The following is a 24,397-nucleotide window of genomic DNA, read 5'->3' on the forward strand; positions in this document are numbered from 1 at the left end:
AAAAATCATTAGAATACCAGCTTATTCTAATGCACCACAAAATTCACCAAGTATTCTACTATTTACTATTTGAATCAAGAGGATAGCACCAAAATGGATACTGAAGAAAAGACAAGTACCTCACTTCACTGCATGCATGTGTTAAAAACTGGCAATTTTATCAATACAACTCAAAATTTCTCATTTAGTTCATTCTCTTAAGCACTGTTTTACAAGCACTCGTAAGTTACAAAATCAATTTAATAGATCACAATCAGCACCTATTTTTTCACTATAATAGGCTAGAAAAATCAAAATAACTTATAAAGTAGGTATTGTTTTAGAAAATTTCCTTTTGTATAATGGGCCATGATTTAAGAAATAATTCTTACAAATCTTTCCAAATCAAGAAATATCTTGCAGCTCTTGTTCCCACAACTAACACTAAACTCCTTTTGGGGTACAGAACAAAAGATAATTAAGCATAAAGCCATCTCTGATTGGCAGAAATGACAATTAAAGCCCACATTAGGAGAATCAGGTCTTTGAGCCTCTTTTAAATGCTGCTAATGCCCAAATGTTATGATTTTCCAGATGTCAAGGAACCTAAGAAAACATTCCTAGACTACAGCTCCCATGCTGGAATCAAAGAACAAAGGTTAAGAGAATGAACTTTTCTCTTAGAAAATAAAAGAAAGAAAAGAAGTGCATAAACTTAGGATCAGAAATCACAGAAATCACCTAAGTGCAAAACTTAGGAATATTTAATTTAAAAATGAGTCAGGAAAGCAATCCAGCAAATGGGATAGAGGACTGAAATACATTTGTACTCTGAAATACAAATGGAGTATACTGGGATACTTCAGGCATGAAGCACATTATAAAAGCAGTCATTGAGCACTGCTACATGTCAGGCATTTGAAACACATAGTTCCAATTTCTATCACAATTCCAAGGAAAATATTGTAATTCTTAATTTACAGGTGAGGCCATCAGCTAAGAAAGGGTATGTGATCTATGTTTACTCTCCCTACCTTTAAGGATCATCTCTGCTACCTGGCCATTCAACACTGGTAGCTCTTCAAGGCTGTGTTAGACAACTGTATTCACTCTCCCTATGTCATTTCATCTACTGCCGTCTCTGCTTCACTGTCTCCTAAATATGTATCTGCAACTCAGACCTCTTCTCTGAAGATCTGCATATCTAAATGCCTACTTGACACCTCCACCTGAACTCTAATGTCTACCCCTCAACTCCAAACCTGGCAAATTTCCAATGCTCTACGTAAGGAACTTCCCTGGTGGCTCAGACGGTTGAGTGTCTGTCTAGGATGCGAGAGACCTGGGTTCGATCCCTGAGTCGGGGAGATCCCCTGGAGAAGGAAATGGCAATCCACTCCAGTACTACTGCCTGGAAAATCCCATGGACAGAGGAGCCTGGTAGGCTACAGTCCATGGGGTCGCAAAGAGTCGGACACGACTAAGCGACTTCACTTCATGTAAGGAACAGCATCATCACTGATTAAGCTGCACAAGCTAGAAACCAAAGTGGTATCTTTCCTCTCTCATTCATCATCTTTACTCTTCCCTCATATATGCAATATATTCACCAAATCCACCCCATTCTATCTATTGCCACCATTCTCCCTCCCAACTCCAACCTATTCAAATCTTTCATCACGATTCACTTAGGCTACTGTAAATGCCTACTGGTCTTCCATATCACTCAACCCATACTACACACTAAAACCAAGTGATTCCAGATTCACTAACTCTGTTGATTTCAATTTACTCTTAGGCTCAATAACAAAAAGTCCAACAGTACTAAAAAGGTCTGAGTCCAGTCCCCACTCTCAAATCTCTCCTTGTACTATTCTCTCCCATACATCAGGTATCAGCCAACTATGGCCTAGCAGACCAGTTTACCCTGTTGCCTGTTTTTTGAAAATAGCCATACTCATTCATTTACGTATTGTCCACGGCTGCTTTTGCACTGCAACAGTAAAACTGAGCAGTTATGATACAGGATGCATTACACCTTCAAAGTCTCATATATTTATTATTTAGCTCTTTACAGAAAGTTTGTCAACAACTGTTTTAGATCAATGACTAGTCACAGTGACCTCCGTTAAGAACATGCACATTCTGTTCATTCAGGATTAAATATTCTTCCATCCACCCAACCACTCCCCTAGTTAAGTTCTATTCATCTATCAGATCTAAAAAATGACAAGTCTCAGGGAAGCTTTTACTTACCCTGTAGACTAGTTTATCCTAATTCAGATTAGCCACATTTCAAGTGTTCAACAGCCTTAGGTGACTTGGAAGGACAGTTCTGAGTTAGAGGTCTGTATATTTGGGAGCTCTCTGTTCTATTTTACTGGTCAATGTGACTGTCTCTATACCATACTGTGTTAAATACTAAAGTTCTACACAATTTGAGAGAATAAGCATATATATCACCACTCCACCTCTGCCTGTCTTCTTCAGAAGTGTCCTAGCTGCTCAATATTTGTATTTACTATTTACTCTTCCATATTTGTATTAGAATCTGTGTAATATTTCTTGAAAAATCTTTGACACTTTGAGTGAAATAACACAATCTAGAGATGTAGAGTCTAAAGAACAATAACTTCTTTATGATAAGCCACATTCATGGACAGGAAGGCAACAGCTCCCCATTTATTTAGATACTCTTTAATGACTTAAAATAATGTTTTATGCTTTTCAACATAGAGGTTTGCACATTATGTTACAATTACTCCCAGGCACTAGATAATCTGCTATGCTTTTGTCAATGGTGTCTTCTCTAACTATTTTTTCTGGTTATTTATTGCTGATGTATAGAGATGCAACTGACTTGATTACTGATGATATATGGAACTAACTCTGCTTTATAATTTATCTGTAGATTCTATTTGGCTTCTACCCAGGCCAATCATCATTAGCCACTAATGAAAGTTTTGTTTCCTTCCAATATTCATGCTTTTATTATTTTTTCCTTATCTTTTTGCTTTAACTAGGATCTCTGTATAATATTGACTGACCGTCATAAACATTCTATCTTGTTTCTGGGTGAAAAGGGAATTCATTTCCCTCATGAGGATGTTATTTCAAGTGATTTCACTTGTTTGCATATTTATAGATACCTATTCTCAAGTAAGCTCTCATCTGTTCATAATTTAGTAGTTTTCCACTAAATTAGTAGGAAGCTAATGAAATAAATTTTATCAAGTAGTTTCTATATATTGTTGGAATTTTTTTTTTTTTTTGGCGCTTAAATACATCTAACAACCCCAACAAACTGTGGGTCAGTACCCTGTGTTCAAATACATGAATATATCTGCAGTGAACTATATGGATTTTTCTTTAAATAAGACAAACAATGATTATATGTAGCCTCATACGCCAGTTCAAGTAGGATTTTCCCAGGAACAGGGTAAATCAGATCATGCTGCCAAATTCTACAACAATTTTTGATTTTCAGAGGTTATGGATTTCAAAGTTGAAGTTAAGGGTCTGTGGACTTGCAGTTTAAAATTTTTGCATGTGCACTCATAAGTAAAATGGGACTATAATTTTCCTTTCTTATATTATCATTGACTGGCTCTGGGACTAAGAATAGATAACTTCACAGAGAATGAACTGAATGAATTCTCCTACTTTATTTTCTGGATTTGTAGAACATTGGAATGACCTGTTCCTTAAAAAGTCTCCCGTAGAATTACCTGGGCCTGGTATTTTTGTGCTAAGATGTAACTACTACTTCAACTTATTTAACAGTTACAGGATTATTCTAAGCTTTCTTGTCATGGACGTCAACTTTGCTTAACTTTCAAATTTACTCATCTAAATTTTTGACAGTATTTTCTACTATCTCATTAATCTGCTGCTGCTGCTGCTAAGTCACTTCAGTTGTGTCTGACTCTGTGTGACCCCATAGACGGCAGCCCACCAGGCTCCCCGTCCCTGGGATTCTCCAGGTAACAACACTGGAGTGGGTTGCCATTTCCTTCTCCAATGCATGAAAGTGAAAAGTGAAAGGGAAGTCACTCAGTCGTGCCCGACTCTTAGCGACCCCATGGACTGCAGCCCTCCAGGCTCCTCCGTCCATGGGATTTTCCAGGCAAGAGTACTAGAGTGGGGTGCCATTGCTTGCTCCACTTATTAATCTGATCTATCTGTAATTATATTCCCCTTTTCATTCTCAGAGTTTACACCTTCTCTTTTTACCTGATCTTGCCAGATTTTTGTCTATGTTTCCAGTCTTTTCATATAATAAAACTTTTAGTTTTGTTGATTTCTCATTTGGTCTCTGTACTCATCACTTCAAAGCTGAATGTGTACATCGGCCTCCTAGCTAGACTACCTGATGCCAATTTCCTCCCTATCTGCAATCTCAAGTACAAAACAATTTTCTTACTGCTCAGGCCCTGCTTAACTAACTGCTTTTGGATTTGAACTAGCTCTTCAGTTTAGCAGACTCGTAAGTTTCAGTTCAGTTGCTCAGCTGTGTCCAACTCTTTGTGACCCCTTGGACTGCAGCACACCAGGCCTCCCTGTCCATCACCAACTCCCTATAAAGGCAATGATACTGCACAATACCTTCAACTGGGACAGTTTCCTATTGTATCTTAACTTGCCTAGACACATCTTATACCTCTGTACAAATGACTTCCCCCTCTTAAAGTATCTCTTCTTCTTCCTAAAAACCAATCAAAATACTCAAAACTGGTGATTTACCTTTTTCATGAAGTTTTGTGACCCTAACTCTATACCCCTATGGTGATCTCTCATCTTGTATTCACTTAATATATGTATCTGACAGTATTATCACAAAATAACGTATATACTTTTTTATTTAATCAATTTACCACATGCCAAGCACTATTTCGGAGAAGGCAATGGCACCCCACTCCAGTACTCTTGCCTGGAAAATCCCATGGAACGAGGAGCCTGGTAGGCTGCAGTCTATGGGGTCACGAAGAGTCGGACACAACTGAACGACTTCCCTTTCACTTTTCACTTTCATGCATTGGGGAAGGAAATGGCAACCCATTCCAGTGTTCTTGCCTGGAGCCTGGTGGGCTGCCGTCTACGGGGTCACACAGAGTCAGACACAACTGAAGTGACTTAGCAGCAGCAAGCACTATTTTAAATAACTATGAACGTATTTCTCATAGGGAAATATGTTCACTTCTATCTTCCTTGAAAGGAGCATATAGAAGTTACACAGCTAGTAAGCTGATTCAAATCCCAGCAGTCTGACTCTAGATCATGTGCTCTTAACCATCACACCACGCTTCCCTACAGTGCTCTAGTGTGACTCTTCTCCCACTGTTCCAAAAACAGGGTACTACTGTCTTTCAAACTAACATTTAAGCTTTTTCAGGGATGCGCATCTTCAACTCTTTTATATCCTTCAACAGCTTTTTGTACAGACAAGCATTCAGCAGGTTTTCAGTGAATGCTCACTAAACTGAAACAGAAGACAACTTAGTCAAGTCCAGCTTACACAATGAAAATAATTTCCAGGCAAACAAAAGCTGCACTAAAATGCTTCAGCTTTTCTATAATGCTTAAAGGAAAAATACCATGGATAACTATGATATAAATAGTTAGCCTTGGAGACATCCAAGGCACTTCACTGTACGCATATAATACAAAGCCCTAAAGTATAACTGCAGCATAAAACTTTATTTATAAAGCTGCACTGTAACCTATGTTTATCTTTTTAAGAACAGAGGTTCAAACATTTAAGTGACATTTATGTTTAAGGTTAAACACTGAAGGATTAAAAAATCACTTATAGATCTAAAAGCTTCCAAAATATCATGTTTTCCAATTCTCTTAAGTTCAAGTATCGTAACACAATGAATCTAAAATTTAAAACAATGTTATATAGGCATGTCTTGGAGATAATACAGGTTGAGTTCCAGACCACTGCCTAAAAACAAGTATCACAATAAAGTGAATCACACAAGTTCTGCGGTTTCCCAGTGCATGTAAAACTTACATGTACACTATATGGCAGTCTATTAAGTGCACAACAGTATTATGCCTAAAAAAACCAATGTATGTACATCAATTTAAAAATGTAGCTAAAATGTGTTAATCATTATTTGAGCTTTCAGTGAGTTGTAATCTTTTTGGAATAGTAACATCAAAAATCACTGACCACTGTAACAAATATTATAATAATTTTAACATTTAGAATATTTTGAGAATGTAACACAAAAGCAAGTAAGAAGTAAGAAAATGCTACTGGAAAAATGGTGCTATGAAGCCTTGATCATTGCAGGGTTGTCACAAACCTTCAATTTGTAAAAAAAAATGCAGTATCTGGGAAGCGTAAAAAGCAAAGCACAAAAAAACAATTATCAAATATGCCAATATATCAAATTAATATATTTATGTCAACAAATCAAGCTGCAAAACTGCTAAGTCAAAAGGGAAAAACAGACAAATAGGAGGCTTACAAACAGAGAAAATGAACAAAAGCATTCTATATATAAGTTTCTGTAGACAGAATCTACATATTCACCTAGAATTTTTATGCTGAAGTATACAAAATCAAACTCCCACCCCAAATAAGCTTTTTGCTGTTCAGTTGCCCAGTCATGTCTGACTCTGCAAAATAAACAAGTTAAAGCACAAGTAAATAAAATGAAGTAACAAAAAATAATCAATCCTCACAAAATATTCAGAAAATTAAAAAGAGCTGCCAATTACACTTACTAAATGACAGCCTAACTTCTCACTGACGTCAAATCCATTATCTTAAAAAAATAACTTTTTAAAAGCCAAACATCTTTAGAAACATTATGAACCATAAATTAAACTTACTTTTTTGTCTTCTTTCACTTTGTGGGTTTTCTTCTTCATTTTCTTATCATCTAACTCTTGATCTGAAGTGATGGCAGGATTATCGATACCACCTTTCCAAGTTTCAACAGGAGAAAGAAGTGGATCTTCCTCACTTCCACGATGTCTTCCTTTTCTTTTCGTTTTAGAAGTCGTGAAAGCCTCATCATCACTTGCATCTGAATGTGTTCTTCTGTAGTATGACTTGGCTTTACTAAACAGGGTTTTAGATTTATATTTGTATTTTGAAGGCCTCCGTTCTCCATGACTTTTCGAGGTTCTATCAGAAAATCCATTTTCTTCATCTCCTTGGGTGTTATTTACAAATGAGTTTCTAATTTTAATAACACGATTCTGACTGTCATCTGGGACAACGTATATCTCATCAGAATAGCCCTTCTGTTTGAAAATTGTGTCCATGGGTTCTGAATAGTTATCTGAAGGATCCATATCTTCGGGATGTGCCAAAGGCACCCGAGAAGTCTGTTTTCTTGGATTTTTACCAATACCAGCTTCAATTGTTTTTAAAAGGTTTGGATCCAATTTTTTCACGTTTGTCTTCGGTGCAACTGGTTTAGGTTTAATAGGTGGAGGCACTTTATGGTTGCGTTCATGGTCATGACAATTCGGGGTGCTGTGAATAGGGTATTCATTTCCTTCCAAATCTAATCTATATCTGGATCGGTCACTAGGCGTTGGAAGCAGCTGGACATCATCCCCAATTGGACTATAAGGAGGTGGTGCTTCTGTATCATCATCTGAATCAGGGTAGTTGTTGTAGGGAAAACAGTCTCTGGGAGATGGCAGGAAAACATCTTCACTCTGATGGGTTGATTCCCTTGTACTATCAGATAAATAGGAATTTTCTATCATATTTTTTTTCTCTAGAACATCACTGAAAAACAGTGTAAAGACCTCAGTTTGCCGATGATACTGAGATAAAGAATATAATGCTGTAAATTTAGCAGAGATCTCAGTTGCAATGTGTTCTCCTTCAGTCATTAACTCCTTGATGGCCTCATTTTCAAAAAAGTCTGCTTGGCTGTCAGTAACTGCCACCAGTTGTACAGGGATGGTGTCCTGAACCTCTGACAGAAATGCTCGAAGCATTCCCATTGATGCTTTCCGTTTGGCAGAATACACTAGTATATAACCATGAACCAGTTCATCTTTCCTTACTCCAATTGAGGAATGGTATGATAATACTGTGATCTGTATTCGCCTCCTTTTTTCACCAATGATTTTATCAAGCATTAGGGAATTATTCTGTCCAGCTTGGGCAGCACTACAAGAATGAGAATCAAGGAAGGGTGAAAGAATAAGATCCACACTAAACGGATCACCACACATGGCACACATGACAATTCTCAAGTCCGCTTCTGATACGTCCTTATTGGTGGGAGCTGGGCTCACCACATCTAAATTATGTTTAACAGATTCTAATACTCCTCTTAGAGCTTGCTTTATTTGGGTTTCATTAAATTTACGAGGATATGTACCACCAGGTACATCTACAAAAGGACATTGTAACTTGTTTGCCAACTGTTGCCCTTGGTGCCTGAGAATTGGTAGATTCTTACTAATAGAATCTCTCTGATTAGCCAGAATTAATGTAAATGGAAGGCTGGCCATATACTTATCTTTTCTGATCTGAGAAGCTTCAGTTCTTATTTTTCCAATAAATTCCCCAATAAAATTCAGTGACTCAATGGAATTAAATACACAAAAGCACCCATGTGGTTTAAAGGCAGCAGTCCACAACTGACTTAAAAAGTAAGGCGACTTGGCATCAACAGGCCGAAGATCAAGTTCATAAATTTTTCCATCTAAGGCATACTCATCGTCAGTGGATTGTGTCCTTATCTCATTTGCTAGTTCTTGGGCAAGGCCATCTTTCCCCAAAATGAAAAGGTTAACTTTATCTATATTGGTGCTATCATGATACAACCGTAGGCGACCATGATCCAACTGCAAAAGACTACTGGCAAGTAACTGCTCTACTTTAATGTCTGTACAGTTTTGGCCACTAAGACATGTTTCTTTAGTGGGATGATAAACAAATCCTATATGCTTAAGTAGAAGAGACTCCCTATCCGGTGCAAGTTTCTGTAAAGCTTTATATCTAGGTTCTTCACTCAAAACTGTATGAATTTCACTCATTTTATCTGAACTAGGTGTTGCATTAAGATCTAAATCATAAAAAAGTTCAGAATGTTCAAAAAGCATTTCCTGAAACTCTTCTTTGGCTTTTTCAACTATTTCTCGCTGATGCCTACCATACACCTCTTTGCTATCAGCCTCAGTGATATATTTGAAGGCTTCATCCTCCATTACAAAGCACATAACTTCCTCCCATGGTTGCCCAGGTGAAATAAACTGAATTTTTTCCAAAGTCTTCTTGAATTTTTCCTTCATTTCTACCCTCCTCTTCTCTGATATTAGATGCTGTACATGGTTCTGATAGACTTTTTCAGCTTCTAAAGTGCTCAGGAGGTCAAATGGGATCCGTCTATCATTAATTTTGTCTATATGGTCAGTTTCATCCCAAGGTGTTTTTTCTAGCACCACAAAACATAACTGAAAATCTGCTCTCTTTTCCATTAACTTCAAAGCTTCTGACCAATTCAAATGTTCAATCTCTTCCAGATTTGGCAAAAGAGTGTTAAAAGCTCTCGGTAAAGTATTTATATATTCTTCTCTCCTTTTTCTTATATGTTCCTGTTTAAGCTGTTCTATGTGTTTTGAGAATGTATTTCTAGCCTTTCTTGTTCCCTCTAAGTTGATGTATTCTTCATAATCAGGATGATTTTTCAATTTGTTACTAACAGTTTTCCAAGTTGCATGATAATCTCTCACAGTCTGTACAAGTTTTTCAAACTTATCTGTTGCTGTGACAACAAGTTGTCTCTGTGTTTTATAAGCATCCAGATAGGGAATAATTTTAGGCTTGCCACGAGTTTTATCCAACATTTGTACCAGTGCAGTGAAACATGTCTCAATGTTGACGTTAAATCGTGCTGATGTTTCCACTACAATAAGGTTCTTTTTGTTTGAAGCAAATGCCTGAACTTCTCTAAGATAATGATCCACACATTCATCACATTTAGTTGCTGCTATTATTACAGGTTTTTTTGATTTTGATAGTTGGACAAAAAGGTTATTCACAAATTTAAGTTGATCATCAAACTTCCTATTGCATCCTTGACTTACGTCAATGCACAATAAAAATCCATCTACATTGAGCTTCCCTTCAGGCATTTGCTTCTGTTCGAAGTCTTGCTCCAAGCCTAGTTGATCAGTGCAAATGTACATTAGTTTTTCTGCTGACTGCAATTTAGAGGCAGCTGCACGCTTTATATATGGTTGCAAATTCGTACTCCGATGAGGCAAGAAAGTCTGGTCATCAATGAACTCAGTTTGTTCGATGACATGAATTTTGCACTCTACTCCATCTTCACCACTTTGCGTTATGTCACCCCAGTACAAAAAATGATCATTGTTTACTACTCGTCCTCCGAAGTCAATGGTGCTAAGCACAGAAGTATGTTCTGGATAATATTCATCAGCTTTTGAGCGTACAAATCTATTGCACAAACAAGACTTTCCAACTCCACAGTTACCTTTGTCTTTTTCAGTCCCAGAGAGTCCAACTACACTGATGGTATAGGATGGGGGGCGAGGCTCTTTGTTTTTTGCCATCATAACTCTCTTGTCATGTCTCTACATTCATAAAGATAACCAGATATACTTCTCATTTTGAAAATAAAATCATCTCAAAATACAGATCCCACATTTCAGAACTACATTTGGTTCTTTGTATTTTCCTCATTTCTGTGCAGAAAGGTCTTCAAGATCATATGGATCATCTTCCTAGAAAGAGAAAAAGGACAAATCTTAGTCATGAATTATACATGCTGAACTATATACACATTAAAGATGTTTATAATAAAGCACCAGACAAGTTAACAATGTCACAGTATTTTAAGAAATCACCAAAGACAGTTTATGATTTACTGTTAAAAGTGCAAGATGACCTCAAAATTTAAGGCAAATCTAATAACTAAAAAAACTAAATACAAATTTTAATGTGATCTTACAAACTTTAAAATGAAACCGTATTAACCAAATATGCATTTCGTTTCTAGTTCTTCCCTTCCCTCAATTTTCCTGTCTTCTCTGTCTGGAGGTTATGTTTGATAATAACTAAAACAAACTAGTTGCCTTAACAACTCTCCACAACTTAAAAAACTATCTGCTTTCTATCACATGGTTCCTCAAACCTTATTCCCTAAAATGGAATTTCACGTGAATTTAGCAAGATCTTAGAATTTTTTAAAGTCTTATGCAATCTATCAAATATTATATACAAAACCAATTAAATATATTTATATACATAAGAAAATGGAAAGAAAATGAACAGTTAATACAAATCATTACAGTGATTAACTGGAGCAACACATCTCAAACTAAGGACCAATTTTTATTTCATATACACAAGTCAATTTTTAAAAACACAATGAAAATTTTAATCTGAATGGAATCTTTTAAAAAATGTAGGTCCCAATTTCTTATTAGATTCAAGACACAAAAAATTACTGCCAAACTGTTTCTAAATGTTCTTGATTCCTGCATTTATTTCCTCTCAGAGTATTTACAAAAAGCTCACAGATCATATTTTGAGTAGCACAAAGCTCGAGAGTTTTAAGATTATATATCTGAGACAATCTTTTAGAATTATTTGATATAAAAACAACAACAAATAACCCATAAGACTTGCATTCAGGTTATCTGTGTGGAAACAATGAATTAGTCTCTTATAATGGTTTTATTTGGAGACTCTTCACATTCTTTTGAGGTTTAATTAAAAGCAATACATAATTTCTACCATACCAAATTTCACAAGGAAAATATCCAGTCATGTACATCAATATATATGAAAAATATCTTCAATCCAGACAAAATAAAAGATCATAAAGACCATGAGGGAAAAAAAAATTAAAGGTCAGAAAATAACTTCTGTTTGCCCCAAATATGTGGTTTCTCCACTACCCTCAAAATTGCAAGTAAATATCTATTAAGATTATAGTCCACATCTGCTATACTAATGGTAAAAAGAAATTATTCTTGCAATTTAAAATTCTGACTAATATTTCTAATACAGTAATATTTTAAAATAAAATCTCAAGATTTATTCTTGTATTCTCTGAGTTTATCCTAGCAACCTCAATGAAATACTAATTTTAACTGTATCAGCCACCAAACACTCAAGCAAAATATTAGGTTCACTTTTGTAATATAATGTTGAAGCACCAAAATCTGTAGTAGAAAATCATGAGTAAATGGAAATTACTTCAAATCAAATTCCTAACATTTATTAGTTTACAACAACAGTAAAACCCTAAATCTTTTGAGACATGGTTCCCCCATGTATAAAATGGAGCTGCCTATCTAAACAGATTTAAGAACTAAGTTTTTCTTTGTTAATGTTAAATGTAAAGAAAAAATGCTTAATAAATATTAAGTTCTGTTTTTAAGATCTGATTGCTGGAATCAAGGAAGCTGTTGAAGATTTATTTAAAAAAAATAAATGACGTGTTCAGGCTGCTGATTTACCAGTATTTATCTGAGACTAGTACATACAATAACTAGCAGTGTAAGAAATTAGGGCAGTCCCACTCAATCCTATTAACTCTCTTTTATCAAGTAAAAAAAATTTTAAATCTTAATGTGATCAAACTGAATATTTGCACTGAGCATCAAGTTTAACATTCTTTACTTAAACTACAGAAAAGAACAATTGGGCTACTTAATGGATATTTACTGAAAAGAAAACAGTGAACTAACTGGATAAAAAAGTTATAAAGAGCAATAAAAAGGGAAATTAGTTTCTGAAAATAGCATAGTGATTCCATAACAAATGGTTAAAAAAAAAAAAACCTGCAAACAGCGGAATACAAAGTCTTTCTTTCTTGCTAGACAAGCGAAAAATTGCAGACGATATCCTTTTAAATGTACACCAAAAGAAAACATAACCAGCGATTACTTTGGGGAATTTTTACATTGAATTCTACAAACACCAGAACTACTCAGAGCTCTTGATTAACTCTGGTGGACAAACATCTATTCTGAAAATTAAGAGCAATTCAAAGCAGTGAAAGACTGTTCCCTGCTTTCCAGTTTAAAACTGGAAACACAAAATTTTCAATAGAAAAGTAACAGTATGTTATATGGACCTGAGTATTGTGGAAAATTTTCATCTACAAATCTAATCCTTATCATAATGGTTACATCTTGGTTAATATTTTTTACAAATACTTATCCAAACACATTAAAAGAATCATTCATGCTCTCATAGAGCATAAACCTCAGAAGACAGAGATACTTTTCTTTCTAAAGTTATCCAGCATAAAAGTCGAAATAAAAACACTACCACAAAATGAATTTTTAAAGCTTCAGAAAGAAAAAGCCCTTAAATGTAAGGTGAATGGAAGCATGAAGTCATCATCCTTTTATCAATCATTGAAAACTAGAAGGCTTTTTATTAGAGAAATAAAACTATTGTATTGACAAATTTTCAGTACTAAGGCTTTGACACATCCTAATTAGTGGCAGTCTCTGATTTACAAATATTAAAGTTCAAATTAAAAACAAGGTAGCTTTGTGTGACATGTGTGGTTTACAGACCAAATTCACAGTAAACTACCACTAAGACACAGTGAAGAACATCCATGTTCCTTCTACTAATAATGTTCTCAGGCAGGCTACCTGCTGGCCTTTTGATCAGATCCAGAGTTTTTGTCATGAGTCACCGTACAGTGATTATCTGGTGAGAAAATTCATTTATCTAGAGGTAGGAAAGAATGCTGGACAAATAAATAGTTGCTATCTCCAACTTTTCACCAGAGCACTGCCTTCTTTATCTGATTTACAGGTTTACTTAACTCAGAAGCTTTAGTTTAAAAGTATTTGCAGATTTTAAAAAAGTTTGAGAAAAACCTAGACTAGAAAACTATTGTCATCTTATCCTTGAAAAGATTTTGTCATTTGAGTGAGTATGGTATAACTACCTCAAGGAAGAAGGCTATACTTTCTATACACGTTTATAAGGAAATTTACTTTCAGACACTTGGATAGTTTAATTAAACGTTTATAAGGAAATTTACTTTCAGACACTTGGATAGTTTACGTAATTAATCTACTGGCCCTCACTATTCAAGTCAAAATTGCACTCCATTAACTAACCAAGGTAGTTTTTCTTCCGTACTGAGAAAAAAAGAATGCCTTTTTAAAATTTCCCACTAATAAGCTAATGGCCAATGTCTATAGGCAGGCTGTTAGATTCAATTTGAAAACTCCTTTCAAGTATTTTTAATGGTTAATCCTTGACTATGTCGATCTAGACACAGCTTTTCTATTTTTGACATAACTTAATCTCTGTAAAAAAATATATAGAAACCAAGATAAAAAGCAATAATGACCTACTCAAAGTTATAGGGCTGAATCTCTTGATAACCGACCTTTACCTTCTTAAGCATTGTCACTGTTGTTTACTAAGTCATGTCCAACTCTCTTGCAACCCCATGCACTGTAGCCCACCAGGCCCCTGTCCATGGGATTTCCCAGGCAAGAATACTGCAGTGGGTTGCCATTTCCTTCCTTCTCCAGGAGATCTTCCTGACCCAGGGATTCAACCATGTCTCTAGCACCGGCAGGCAGGTTCTTTACCACTGAGCCACTAGGGAAGCCTTTCCTAAGCATTAGTGCTACTTGTAATAACCTGCAATATAATTTCTCCTCCTGCCTTTAAGATTATCCTATAAACTTTCAAGGAAATGTTTAGAATAAGTATCTGTACAGAAATTAATGACAATGTGTAATCTTAAAGTTGGACAACTGTGCTGAAATGAAGTTATCTCTACAACTAAGTTTTGAAATGTTTTAAGTCATTCAAACACAACATGATCCTTTTAATGGAGTTTTAATAACATGAAGTGGCTTTCTGCAAAAATAAAAAAATTCTTTTTTAAAGTTCTATAAGGAATCTAGCCAACTGAAAGATTCTTAGTAATTCTGGATTTAAACTAAATTTTTTAACTTTTCACAAAACCGTTGCACTCATGAATTAATAAAAAGTATATTTTAAAAAATATTTTACACTTCCAAGTTACTACATGCTGTCAGGAAATTCCTGCTGGCCTCATCTTCAAAATACACTCAGAAATCATTGCTTTTCACTAGCTTTATTGCTTCGAGTCTGATCTCATTCCGTTCTCATCTCTGGCTCTTCATTACTCCAAAGGCCTCTCAACTAGTTTCTCTGCTTCCACTCCTGCTCCTCTTCCTCAGTCTGTTCACAGAGCAGCAAGACTATTTCTTTTAAAACATACATCAGACCCTCCCTTTCTTGAGGTTAAAACTCTCCTGTGGCTCCAAAAAAGTAAAAGCAAAGTCTTTTCAATGGCTTACAACAAGATCTACCTTCTCTAACCATATCTTACTCTGACCTATTCCCATTTTATTCTCCCCACTCCTGATTCTATTCCAGTCACAGTGAAGAATCCTGAACAAGCTAAACATGTTCCTACCTTTGCCCTTACTTTCCCTATCAATCTCCAAATTCCCCTTTGCTTATCCTAATTTACAACTTCTTTATTATTTGTCATTAACTCTATCCCTCTCCCCTCCCCATTCTAGGTTTAAAAAAGAGGTACAAATGCACAAATCTGTTCATTCCATCATCATATTCCAAGAGTCCCAAATAGTCCTTCCCACATAGTAGCTATTCAATAAATGTATGAAGCCTAATAGATACTACAATCAAATGTTCTTAATTCCCTGGTTAAAACAAATAAAAAGTAAAGCATGTTAGGTTTACTAAATAAGTGCTACAATTTATTAATCTAAAAGATATCATAAAGCTATTTATGGAGAAAATATACATATATTCAAGGTTCCAAAATTTTTGTCAAAATTTAAGCTATCAGAATAAAGACTAACTATGGTCTATAATAATGTACAGGTATACCTTGGAGATATTGCATGTCTGGTTGCAGACACCACAAAAAAGCAAATACACAATAAAGTGAGTCACACAAATTTTTTGGTTTCTCAATGCATATGAAACTTTACACTAAACTGTAGTTTATTAACTGTGCTTCCATTCTGTCTGTATGTACATATCTTAATCAAAAAATAACACTGTTGGAAAAATGGCATCTATACACTTGGTCTACACAAGGTTGCCAAAAACTCTGAATGTGCAAACTCTCAGGATCTGCAAAGCACAATAAAACAAAGTATGCCTGTATTCCGTCAGAATAATCACCTAATTTTTATTTTTGACACTTAACATTTTTTTAAATCACAAACATTTACTACAGAAAAGTACATTTCAAAGACCTAATTACACAGAAGCAGCTTTGTAATTACATTCTTTTTTTTTTCTTTATTAAAAAAATGCATTTCTTTTTGGCTGCTCTGAGTCTTCGATGCTTCACAGGTTTTTCTCTAGTCACAGAGAGTGGGGGTAATCCTCCAATTTTTGTGTGCAGGCTTCTTGTGACAGTGGCTTCTTTTGTTGCGGAGCACAGGCTCTAAGGCACACAAGGTTTTAGTAGTAACAGCGCCTGGGCTCTAGGACACAGGTTTAATAGTAGTGGCACACAGGCTTAGCTGCTCTGCACCATGTGGGATCTTCCCAGACCAGGGAGGATTCTTAACCACTGAGTCACCAGGGAAGCCCTGCTCCATCTTTTTGTAGGTCAAATAAAGAAAATATTCCTTAAGTAAACAAATATTCAAGACAGAAGACAGATTCAAGCCCAAAGATGATCATATATTCCACAATCTTAAATAAACTTATCTAGAAAAGTTTGAGAGTAAAAATATCAACTGTATACTAAAAGATGAATATGGCATAATACTGCCTATTTCATAATATACTTTTCTTAAGTATATCTCAATACAAACTTACGCTATAAAAATTAGAAAAGGAAATGAAAAAGCCATTTTAACATATAAGAGAGTTAAGTAAACAATGTTAATGCCTATAGGACAGTCAATCATATTCTGTATTTTCTTTAAGGTAAAAGCATACAACCTTAAGGTTGGAAGGAATGCTAAAGTCATATTCCCATAAATTAGTTTTCATGGAAGCATATCTTGGTAGGATCCAGGATAAAGCGTCAGGATGGAGATTTTTTATTTTTTAACCATATTCCCAGCACTCAGATCAGTGCCTGACATACATGGAAGATCAAGTATTTGATGACTAAATGAATCAACCTTCAAACTCAGATCCTGGAAAATCTTGATGTCACATCCATAGTCACAATTGACAAAAATCACATACTATTATGGATCCATAAGGTACAGCATTGCAGAATATTCTAATATAAAAAGTCTAGTTCTCCCCCCAAGACCTTTAGTCTGCTCTTTAATCAAAATAATGGGTTTATAAACATTAAGCCTGAAGGGTACTTCCAGAAGGGTCTCAGTATGCGGCAGTACGGGATCTCTCCAAACCCTACTCAACAAAAGTAATTCTGCTTTTTACCCATTTTTATCTTTTGATATTTCAAGTATTTATTGTTTGAAAAAGTTTCACTGCAGAACATAATGGTGTAAACTATTCCCAAACAGATTTACTGCCAATCCTATTTTTAAGCCACACTTTCCTCTAACAACATGTCTCTGAGGACATGGTATCAAAGTTATTCTCAGCCCTTCCTAGTCCATTTCTTTACTCTGTGGTGAAAACAGAAGAATCAAGGGTCACCTCATTTACATCAACCTATGTAAACAACCCATTAAATATATACTGTGCTTAGCTACTATTTGCTTAGCTTTATGGCAGAAGTTTAGATAGGGAGTCAGGGAGGGTGGTCTGACTAAGCCAGGGAGCTATGAGTATACTCTCTTCCAGGGTCCAAGTTCTTTTTTCTCTTTCTTTTTGGAGAATGGAGACATCAGGGGAAGGGCATAATTTGCCATTCATTATTGTGATGCTACACAGGAGGGAAAACAAACTACAATTTTCTTACTTATGGGACCATTAAGTGGTCAAATAAAAATCTCAAAAAAGGGAATAGACTAAAAAGGAGGTATGGATTTTTTTTAAAAAAAGGCTGAAAACCACTGCGCACTCTTTAACAAGTACTACAGATGGGGAGACATAGGCAATGTGACACACTATAAGACTGATAAATGTAATGAGAACTCAAAGAAATGAAAGATCAGTACAAATTAGAATAGGTCAGGGCTTTGAAAACTTTTTCTGTGAAAGGTCAAACAATAAATACTACAAGCCACAGACAATATGTACACAAATGATCATTATAGACAATGAAATTAGAATTCCATGTAATTTTCACATATTACAAAATATTATTCAAAATTGTTTCCCCAACCATTTAAAAATGTAAAAAGCAATTAAACAAAAATAAGCAGCAGACTGGGCTGTGCTCACAGACTATGGTCTGCAGACTCCTGCAATAGATTTAAGGATTTGAGTAAACTCTGAAAGAGAGACTGGATTTGGATTTTAAAAAGTCCTTCCTGGTATGTGATTAGTGTGGAGTGGTTGAGTACAGTTGCCATGTTAGAAAGTAGAAGCTTACTTCTGAAGATATGTCTATGGAAGGTCTTCAAGGGCAAACAGGAGTTAGACCTTGTAGTGAGCAATAAGAAACCATTCTAAATTAGAAGTGAAATACAAAATTGGATTTGGAGGGGCACAGTGCCTAAGAGATGGGCAAACACTAGAGGCTTGAAAGCACCTGAACTATCACAGAACTGAAAAGAGCCATTCAAGACAGACTTTGGTGACTAGCTACTAGATAAAGGAAATAAAAGACAAATGAGTCAAGTTTCTTAAAGAAAAACTAATCAGTCTCAGCAACAGATGGTGCTAACACTTGAGTTTCAGGTGATAGTATTACCAAGACAAGTGAAAACACAGAAATGAAATGAGGTAAAGTCAAGATTAGTAACATCAACTTCAAGATCACAAACTTGAGAAAATAATTTAAGAGACCATTTGATGTGATACCCTTTGTAACAAGCATTCCAAGAGTTATAAACTTAGACAGTAAAGTAGAAATCTGGATCTTTGTCTCTCCTTCCCTTTAACAGTCAACCAAAACAAAAATAAAGAAGAAAATAAAGAGAGATATTATTTTGGTTCTAAAAAGTCAGGTATAGAAAGAAATATAAAATGCTGGATCACAATACTGAATAGGAAGAAAATGAACAAACTGTATACCCTATTAGAAGGCAAAGAATCAGTTTTCCAAAGCTGTTTGACAATGCCAAATATAGTTAACAAAGATAGGAATGCAGAGATAATTTATTTCCCCATTACTCTTTCTATTAACCTTGTGTTAATATTTTCCCCCAAATCCTTCAATTTGGCTTACAATGTACAAACTGACTTTGCACATTTTTACCTTATATTCCACACAAGGAGTTATGCTGTGGGTCCACAGTGTCATTAACTTAATGTCTTTTTTTTCTCACTTATCCCAATCCTGCAACTTCAAAAGAATATCTCCTTTATCTAAATTTCTTTACACCGATTTTTAAATCAATATGTACTACTCTGTATATGGCTCTTCTACTGTGTTAACTGGCATTTATTCCTAAATTGTCAAGCACCAAAGCTCCGCACCAAAGCTGTAAGCTCTTTTAAGGGAGCAACATTTCCTTGTATCACTCTAATGCCTAGGTGCGCAATAAAATATTGGTCAGGGATAATAAAATAGACTAAATCTAACATGAAGCTAGAAAAATGAAAATTCATTTTTCCATTTACTCTTCGTGATGAAAAGCCTGAAAATCTAACCAAATGGAACCATACTAGTCATTATTTTAATCCAAAAATTACAGTTATGCATAACTTTTCCCCAATAGTTCTAAGGAGTAAAATACAGACATGACCAAATATTAACAACCTATTTTATCTGACTGCAAATCTAAGGAATTGTGGACAATCTCCAAAATACAGAGAAAACAAAACAAAAACCTTTTTTGTCTCTCTTACTTTCAAAGTTCTACTTGCAGTCAAAACATTCAAATTCAAATGCTTCTTCTGTAAAGGTTTCCCAAAGAGGCCCTGATAGAAACAGTGGTTCTCTTTTCCACATTTCTTAGTACTTGTAACCATCAATATTTATTACCGTAAAGTTACTACCTTACTACCGCTTCCACTATAGCTTGAGCTACATTATTTCTAACTTATCTTCGTACCCCTAAGGCCAGGCACATAAGTGCCGAATGAAGTTAATCTGAATTAATGAATACAAACTGGACGCTTTCAAACAAATTTTAAGACAGATGATTTCTTTTTTCAAAAGAATTGTATTTAGGAAGAATACTTTTAATAGACAAAAATAAAAGCTGCCCTGGTTTCTAAGGCTGAGATATCAGAGGAAGTCTCAAGGCATCCAGCAAAAATCCATAAGGGATCCAAGGAACAGAATTTGAAAGCCAATTAAAGTTCATACCTAAAATTCTAAGCAGTAAACTAGGATTTTTGTTTTCCTAGTTTGAGAAAATTATCAACAACCTTCACTTAAATAGGAGCTTGATTACTCAAGTCACCAAATAATGGAACACTTTTACAAACTTTCTTCACAGTTCTTTGCAAAACCAAACTCCCATGGTGTACCCCAAATGTATTTTACAAACATCCTTTAGGAACACAAATGTTACTAAAACAGAACACCATACAACACTTCTTGAGTCAACTATATTATCTGCATACTTTCTGGGTATGCAAAGAAAAAATCAGTCCAAATAAATTTCAAAAATAATATTTATGAAACTTAATTGTGACAACATTCTGCAGCTACCAAGAAAATCCCGATTATGCCATTTCATGTTTAAGAACTGAATACTAAAAGCAACACCTGTGATAAGTACCATCAATGATGAAAAAGTAAAAGTTTAGTACAGTATTCTTGAGAAATGACTTTTTCCTCAATGTAAAAGTGAGTTACAAAATATTATTCTAAGCTGTACCACAACTTTAATTCCAAAAAAAGAATGCAGATACAGTATTTTATTCCTTAAAAAATCTTAACTCTCAAGGTCGAAATAATTTTCTCCAAAAGAGTTTAAGTGTACAGATTAAATCAGCCTTGCAAACAGAAAAAGGGAGGGGTAGGGTCCTGGTTTCAAAACATTTAGGGTAAGTACCATGTGACAGAATTAAGACATTACTTGCAATACAATTTCTGAAGTGCTAAAGTTAATTTAAATGTGGGGGAGGAGTGCTAAAAAACTGATAAAGATATCAGAATTCTGTGACAATTCTTTCTTGGATATCCAAGTGTAACACACCCCATTCCCCAATGCTCTTATAATTAATGTACAAAGAATGGTAAAATGCTGAAGTGGATTAAAAAAAATGTAGCCTACACATGACAACCAAACCTATTGTTATCTAGTCAACTGAACTGCTCTAATTTCTGCTTTAAGTCAATTAGATCAGTAGTGCTATTTCTTGAAAGTTAAATGCACAGATATACCCAGATTTTCAGTCATGTATGTTTAATCACATGCTCCAAGGCCTATGCAAGTTTTTGGTAATCTGCATTTACCAGTGTCTTCTTCTGATGGATTATAGATACAAGAAACGTGGGTCAGTTTCAAAGAACAGATGAGAGCCAAAAATGAAAAAGCAATTTAAAATGGAAGCGAAACCTTAATCTGAAAACTGCCTAGTAGGTTACTAGTATGGTCAGTATGTCTATTTAAGAATACGAAATAAGAATACAGTTTCATCACATTAAAAATAAACCGGAACTGACAGTACTTCCAAACACATTTTATTAACATATTTTACTCAACCAAATACTTTTCTGAAGCGTTGAATCCAGATCAAATTTTTGTTAAAAGAACCATCTTAAGTGGAGATTTAGAGAAACAGTCCCTGAAATGAATGAGAACATCAATGGAAATAAACACTTATTAATATATTCAAATTGAATACTGGTTTTGGAATTTAAGTGGAGTCGGCAAACCCCGCCCTCCCAACACCTGTAGAAGACTGCATAAGAAAAGATCAGTAAACATCGCGACGCATTTCAGTTTCATACCTGAACACTTTTAAAAAAATGATGTCGTTTCCTACCAATTACAAATGCAAAAGCAAATTACCGATGGGAATTTAAACTTAAAAACGCGCGTACACACCATCTGTATGCCTCTTTTGGTCTAAACTTAAAACATTCGAGTTCCATATATTAAACATGGGCCCAAACTGGATTTCTATCATATTGTAAAAGCATAACCATCTTCCTTACAACTTTCTCGGAATTTTACTAAACGTCCTGATAGTTTGCCTAGACTTCCGAGCACCTTTCAGCCTCAGCTACTACACCCTGAGCCTCCACCTCACTTGCATTTCTAATAACGCTGGAGAGGGAGGGTGAGAGGGAGTGAGTGTATTTATGTGTGGATAAGTGCGCGCGCGCTCCCGCGCAGTTCCCCACCCCCACCCCGATACTTTTCTTCAGTGGAGACAGGGAGAATCTAGAGGTTATTCTAGCGAAAACTCAATTTCAAACCCTCAACCCGGCCGCAGCCAACCCTTAGGACTCTGTGTTTTGGTTGCGCAGTGCAACTTCTCACATCCTACCCCGAGCTTTAGGAGCAGACAAGAAATTGGTGAACAGAACCCAGGGTCCGGGGGGAGCTAGGGGGAAAAAGTGAAAGGGCCGATCCCCCAGAAAGGCGCTCAAGTTTGCAATGAAGACTGCGTCTCCGCGAATATGCGCCCACCCCACCTCTCCCCTTCCAGGTGGAACTCGTTAACAGCAGCCGCCCGGCTAATAGACACCGCCACCTCCCTCCCCCACGCACCATCCGAGACCAGGGCAAGTGAGGGCGGCGAGCTGGAGCGGACTCCGGCCATCACCAGGCCTCCGCCGACCCCTGCCCCATCACCTGTGGGGAAAGCGCCCCCTCCCCCGGCCTCTCTGCCCTTCACGCCGCCCGTCTCCCCCGCACGGCAGCCGCTCCCCGCCCCGGCCTGCGAGGACAGAGCGCGGCGCCGGGCTCCCCTCCGCGGCGGCGGGGCCCCAGCTCCTTGAACTGGTTACAACCGGCGGCGGCGACCGAGCGGGGCAGTGGGCGGCGGGAGGGTCCCCGGCGGGGAGGGGGCGAACGGGCAGGCCCAGAGGAGCGGGGAGTCGCAAGGTCCTACCTAACACCGTCGGTCTCCTCCGTCTCCTCCTCAACGGCAGCGGCCCCGGTGGTGGCGGCGGCAGCGACATTCCTGGGGAGCGCTCCCGCCGCCGCCTCCTCCTCCACTCTCTGCTCGCCTCTCTTCCCTGGCGCGCTCACCGAGCGCCGCGTCCCTTCAGCCACCTCCCCCCGCCCGCCCCAACACACACGCCCCGAAACCTCAAGCCCTACGGCTCCCGTGGCCGGGTAACCCACCCTCCCTCCCTCCCCGCCACCAGCGGCGGCCCCGTCCCTCCCCCCTTCCCCGGCGCCCGCCGCCGCGCCGGGCTCAGTAATGGCGGCCACTCGGGCTCCCTCGCGCTGACGGATCTCTCCCTCTCTCCCGAACTTTACCTCAGCATCTCTCCCGGCGCGCACCGCCGGAACGCACACGCGCGCGCGCGCTGCCACACACCCGGCCGGGGGCGGAGCGGCGGCGCAACCTCGACGGGGCGCGCGCGCGCGCACCCGCACCTCCCTCCCCACAATCCCCCGCCCCCGCCGCCCTCACCTCGCGACGCCTCCCGCGCCGCGCGCCCGGCTGGGCCCCGCCCCTGCCCTCGTCTCCCGGGAGCCTGGGAAGGCGCGAGCGCCGGAGCCGGAGGGAGGGAGCGAGCGCGCGGGGCCGCGTTCTCGCTCGCGTCCGGGCTCCCCCATTGGCTTCTGCCCCTCCCCCTTCTTCCTCCGCCTCTCCCATCCATTGGTTCCCTCTCCTACTCCATTCCTTCTCACCTTTTCCCTTTTACCCATTGGCGTGAATATTTTTCCTCTGCTTTCCCCTTTCTCCGTATTCTGCTCCTCCTCCGTCCCATCCTCCACGCTTTAGAAGCTGCCGACCATGCAGCTCTGAGCACTGTCGTCTCCGAACCTTCCCTGCTTTCTCCCCTTCCTTCTGTTCCGGTTTCTGGCCGTAACTGGGAGCAAACCACAATACTGCAGAGGGACCTGATATTGTGTTAGCCGTTACAAAACATCGCATGGGCACTGAATGATTCTCGATAAATCAGCCTACGCTCTCTGAGTATTAAAGAATTCAAGAGAGGAAAATATATGCACCACGCTCGTTCCCAGGGACACGCTCCCGCGTGTGCAGCCAGTTTCCTGCCTGGGATCGCTAGCCAACTAGACGGCACCCGCCCGGGACCTGGTGCCGTACTCACCCAGAAAGCAAAACTCCACGGGAGCAAGAAGATTCCGTCTCTCCGTCGACACCGCACAGGGACGGAGGCAGGCCCTCGGTTTAATCCATTCTTAAGGAAATCGAGCGAGATGCCAAGACATGGGGCGGATTGAATTCAGGGTGGCCCAGAAGACCCCTGCTCACACT

At 37.8% G+C, this 24,397-nt stretch overlaps 1 protein-coding gene across 6 annotated transcripts in view; it reads right to left on the reverse strand.

Annotated features, from left to right (window-relative positions):
* The window catches only part of ARHGAP5 (Rho GTPase activating protein 5), a 74,037-nt gene extending 50,214 nt beyond the window's left edge, over positions 1-23,823 (reverse strand). For 2 of the 6 annotated variants that reach the window (XR_005723947.1, XR_005723946.1), the window contains exons 1-2: positions 23,051-23,266; positions 6,822-10,713 (exon numbers count right to left, since the gene is read on the reverse strand). Coding sequence is in view for 4 of the 6 variants with exons in the window: in XM_040257146.1 (XP_040113080.1) it covers positions 6,826-10,545 (3,720 nt within the window). In the remaining 2 variants the exon portion in view is untranslated. Of the gene's footprint in view, positions 1-6,821; positions 10,714-23,050; positions 23,267-23,424; positions 23,517-23,802 lie in introns of those variants that run through there. The other 4 variants (XM_040257146.1, XM_040257145.1, XM_040257148.1 and 1 more) reach the window with 4 other exon arrangements.
* Positions 23,824-24,397: the final 574 nt, after the last annotated feature.

Source organism: Oryx dammah, unplaced genomic scaffold, assembly GCF_014754425.2.
Source record: "Oryx dammah isolate SB20612 unplaced genomic scaffold, SCBI_Odam_1.1 HiC_scaffold_16, whole genome shotgun sequence".
Classification (NCBI taxonomy): domain Eukaryota; kingdom Metazoa; phylum Chordata; class Mammalia; order Artiodactyla; family Bovidae; genus Oryx; species Oryx dammah.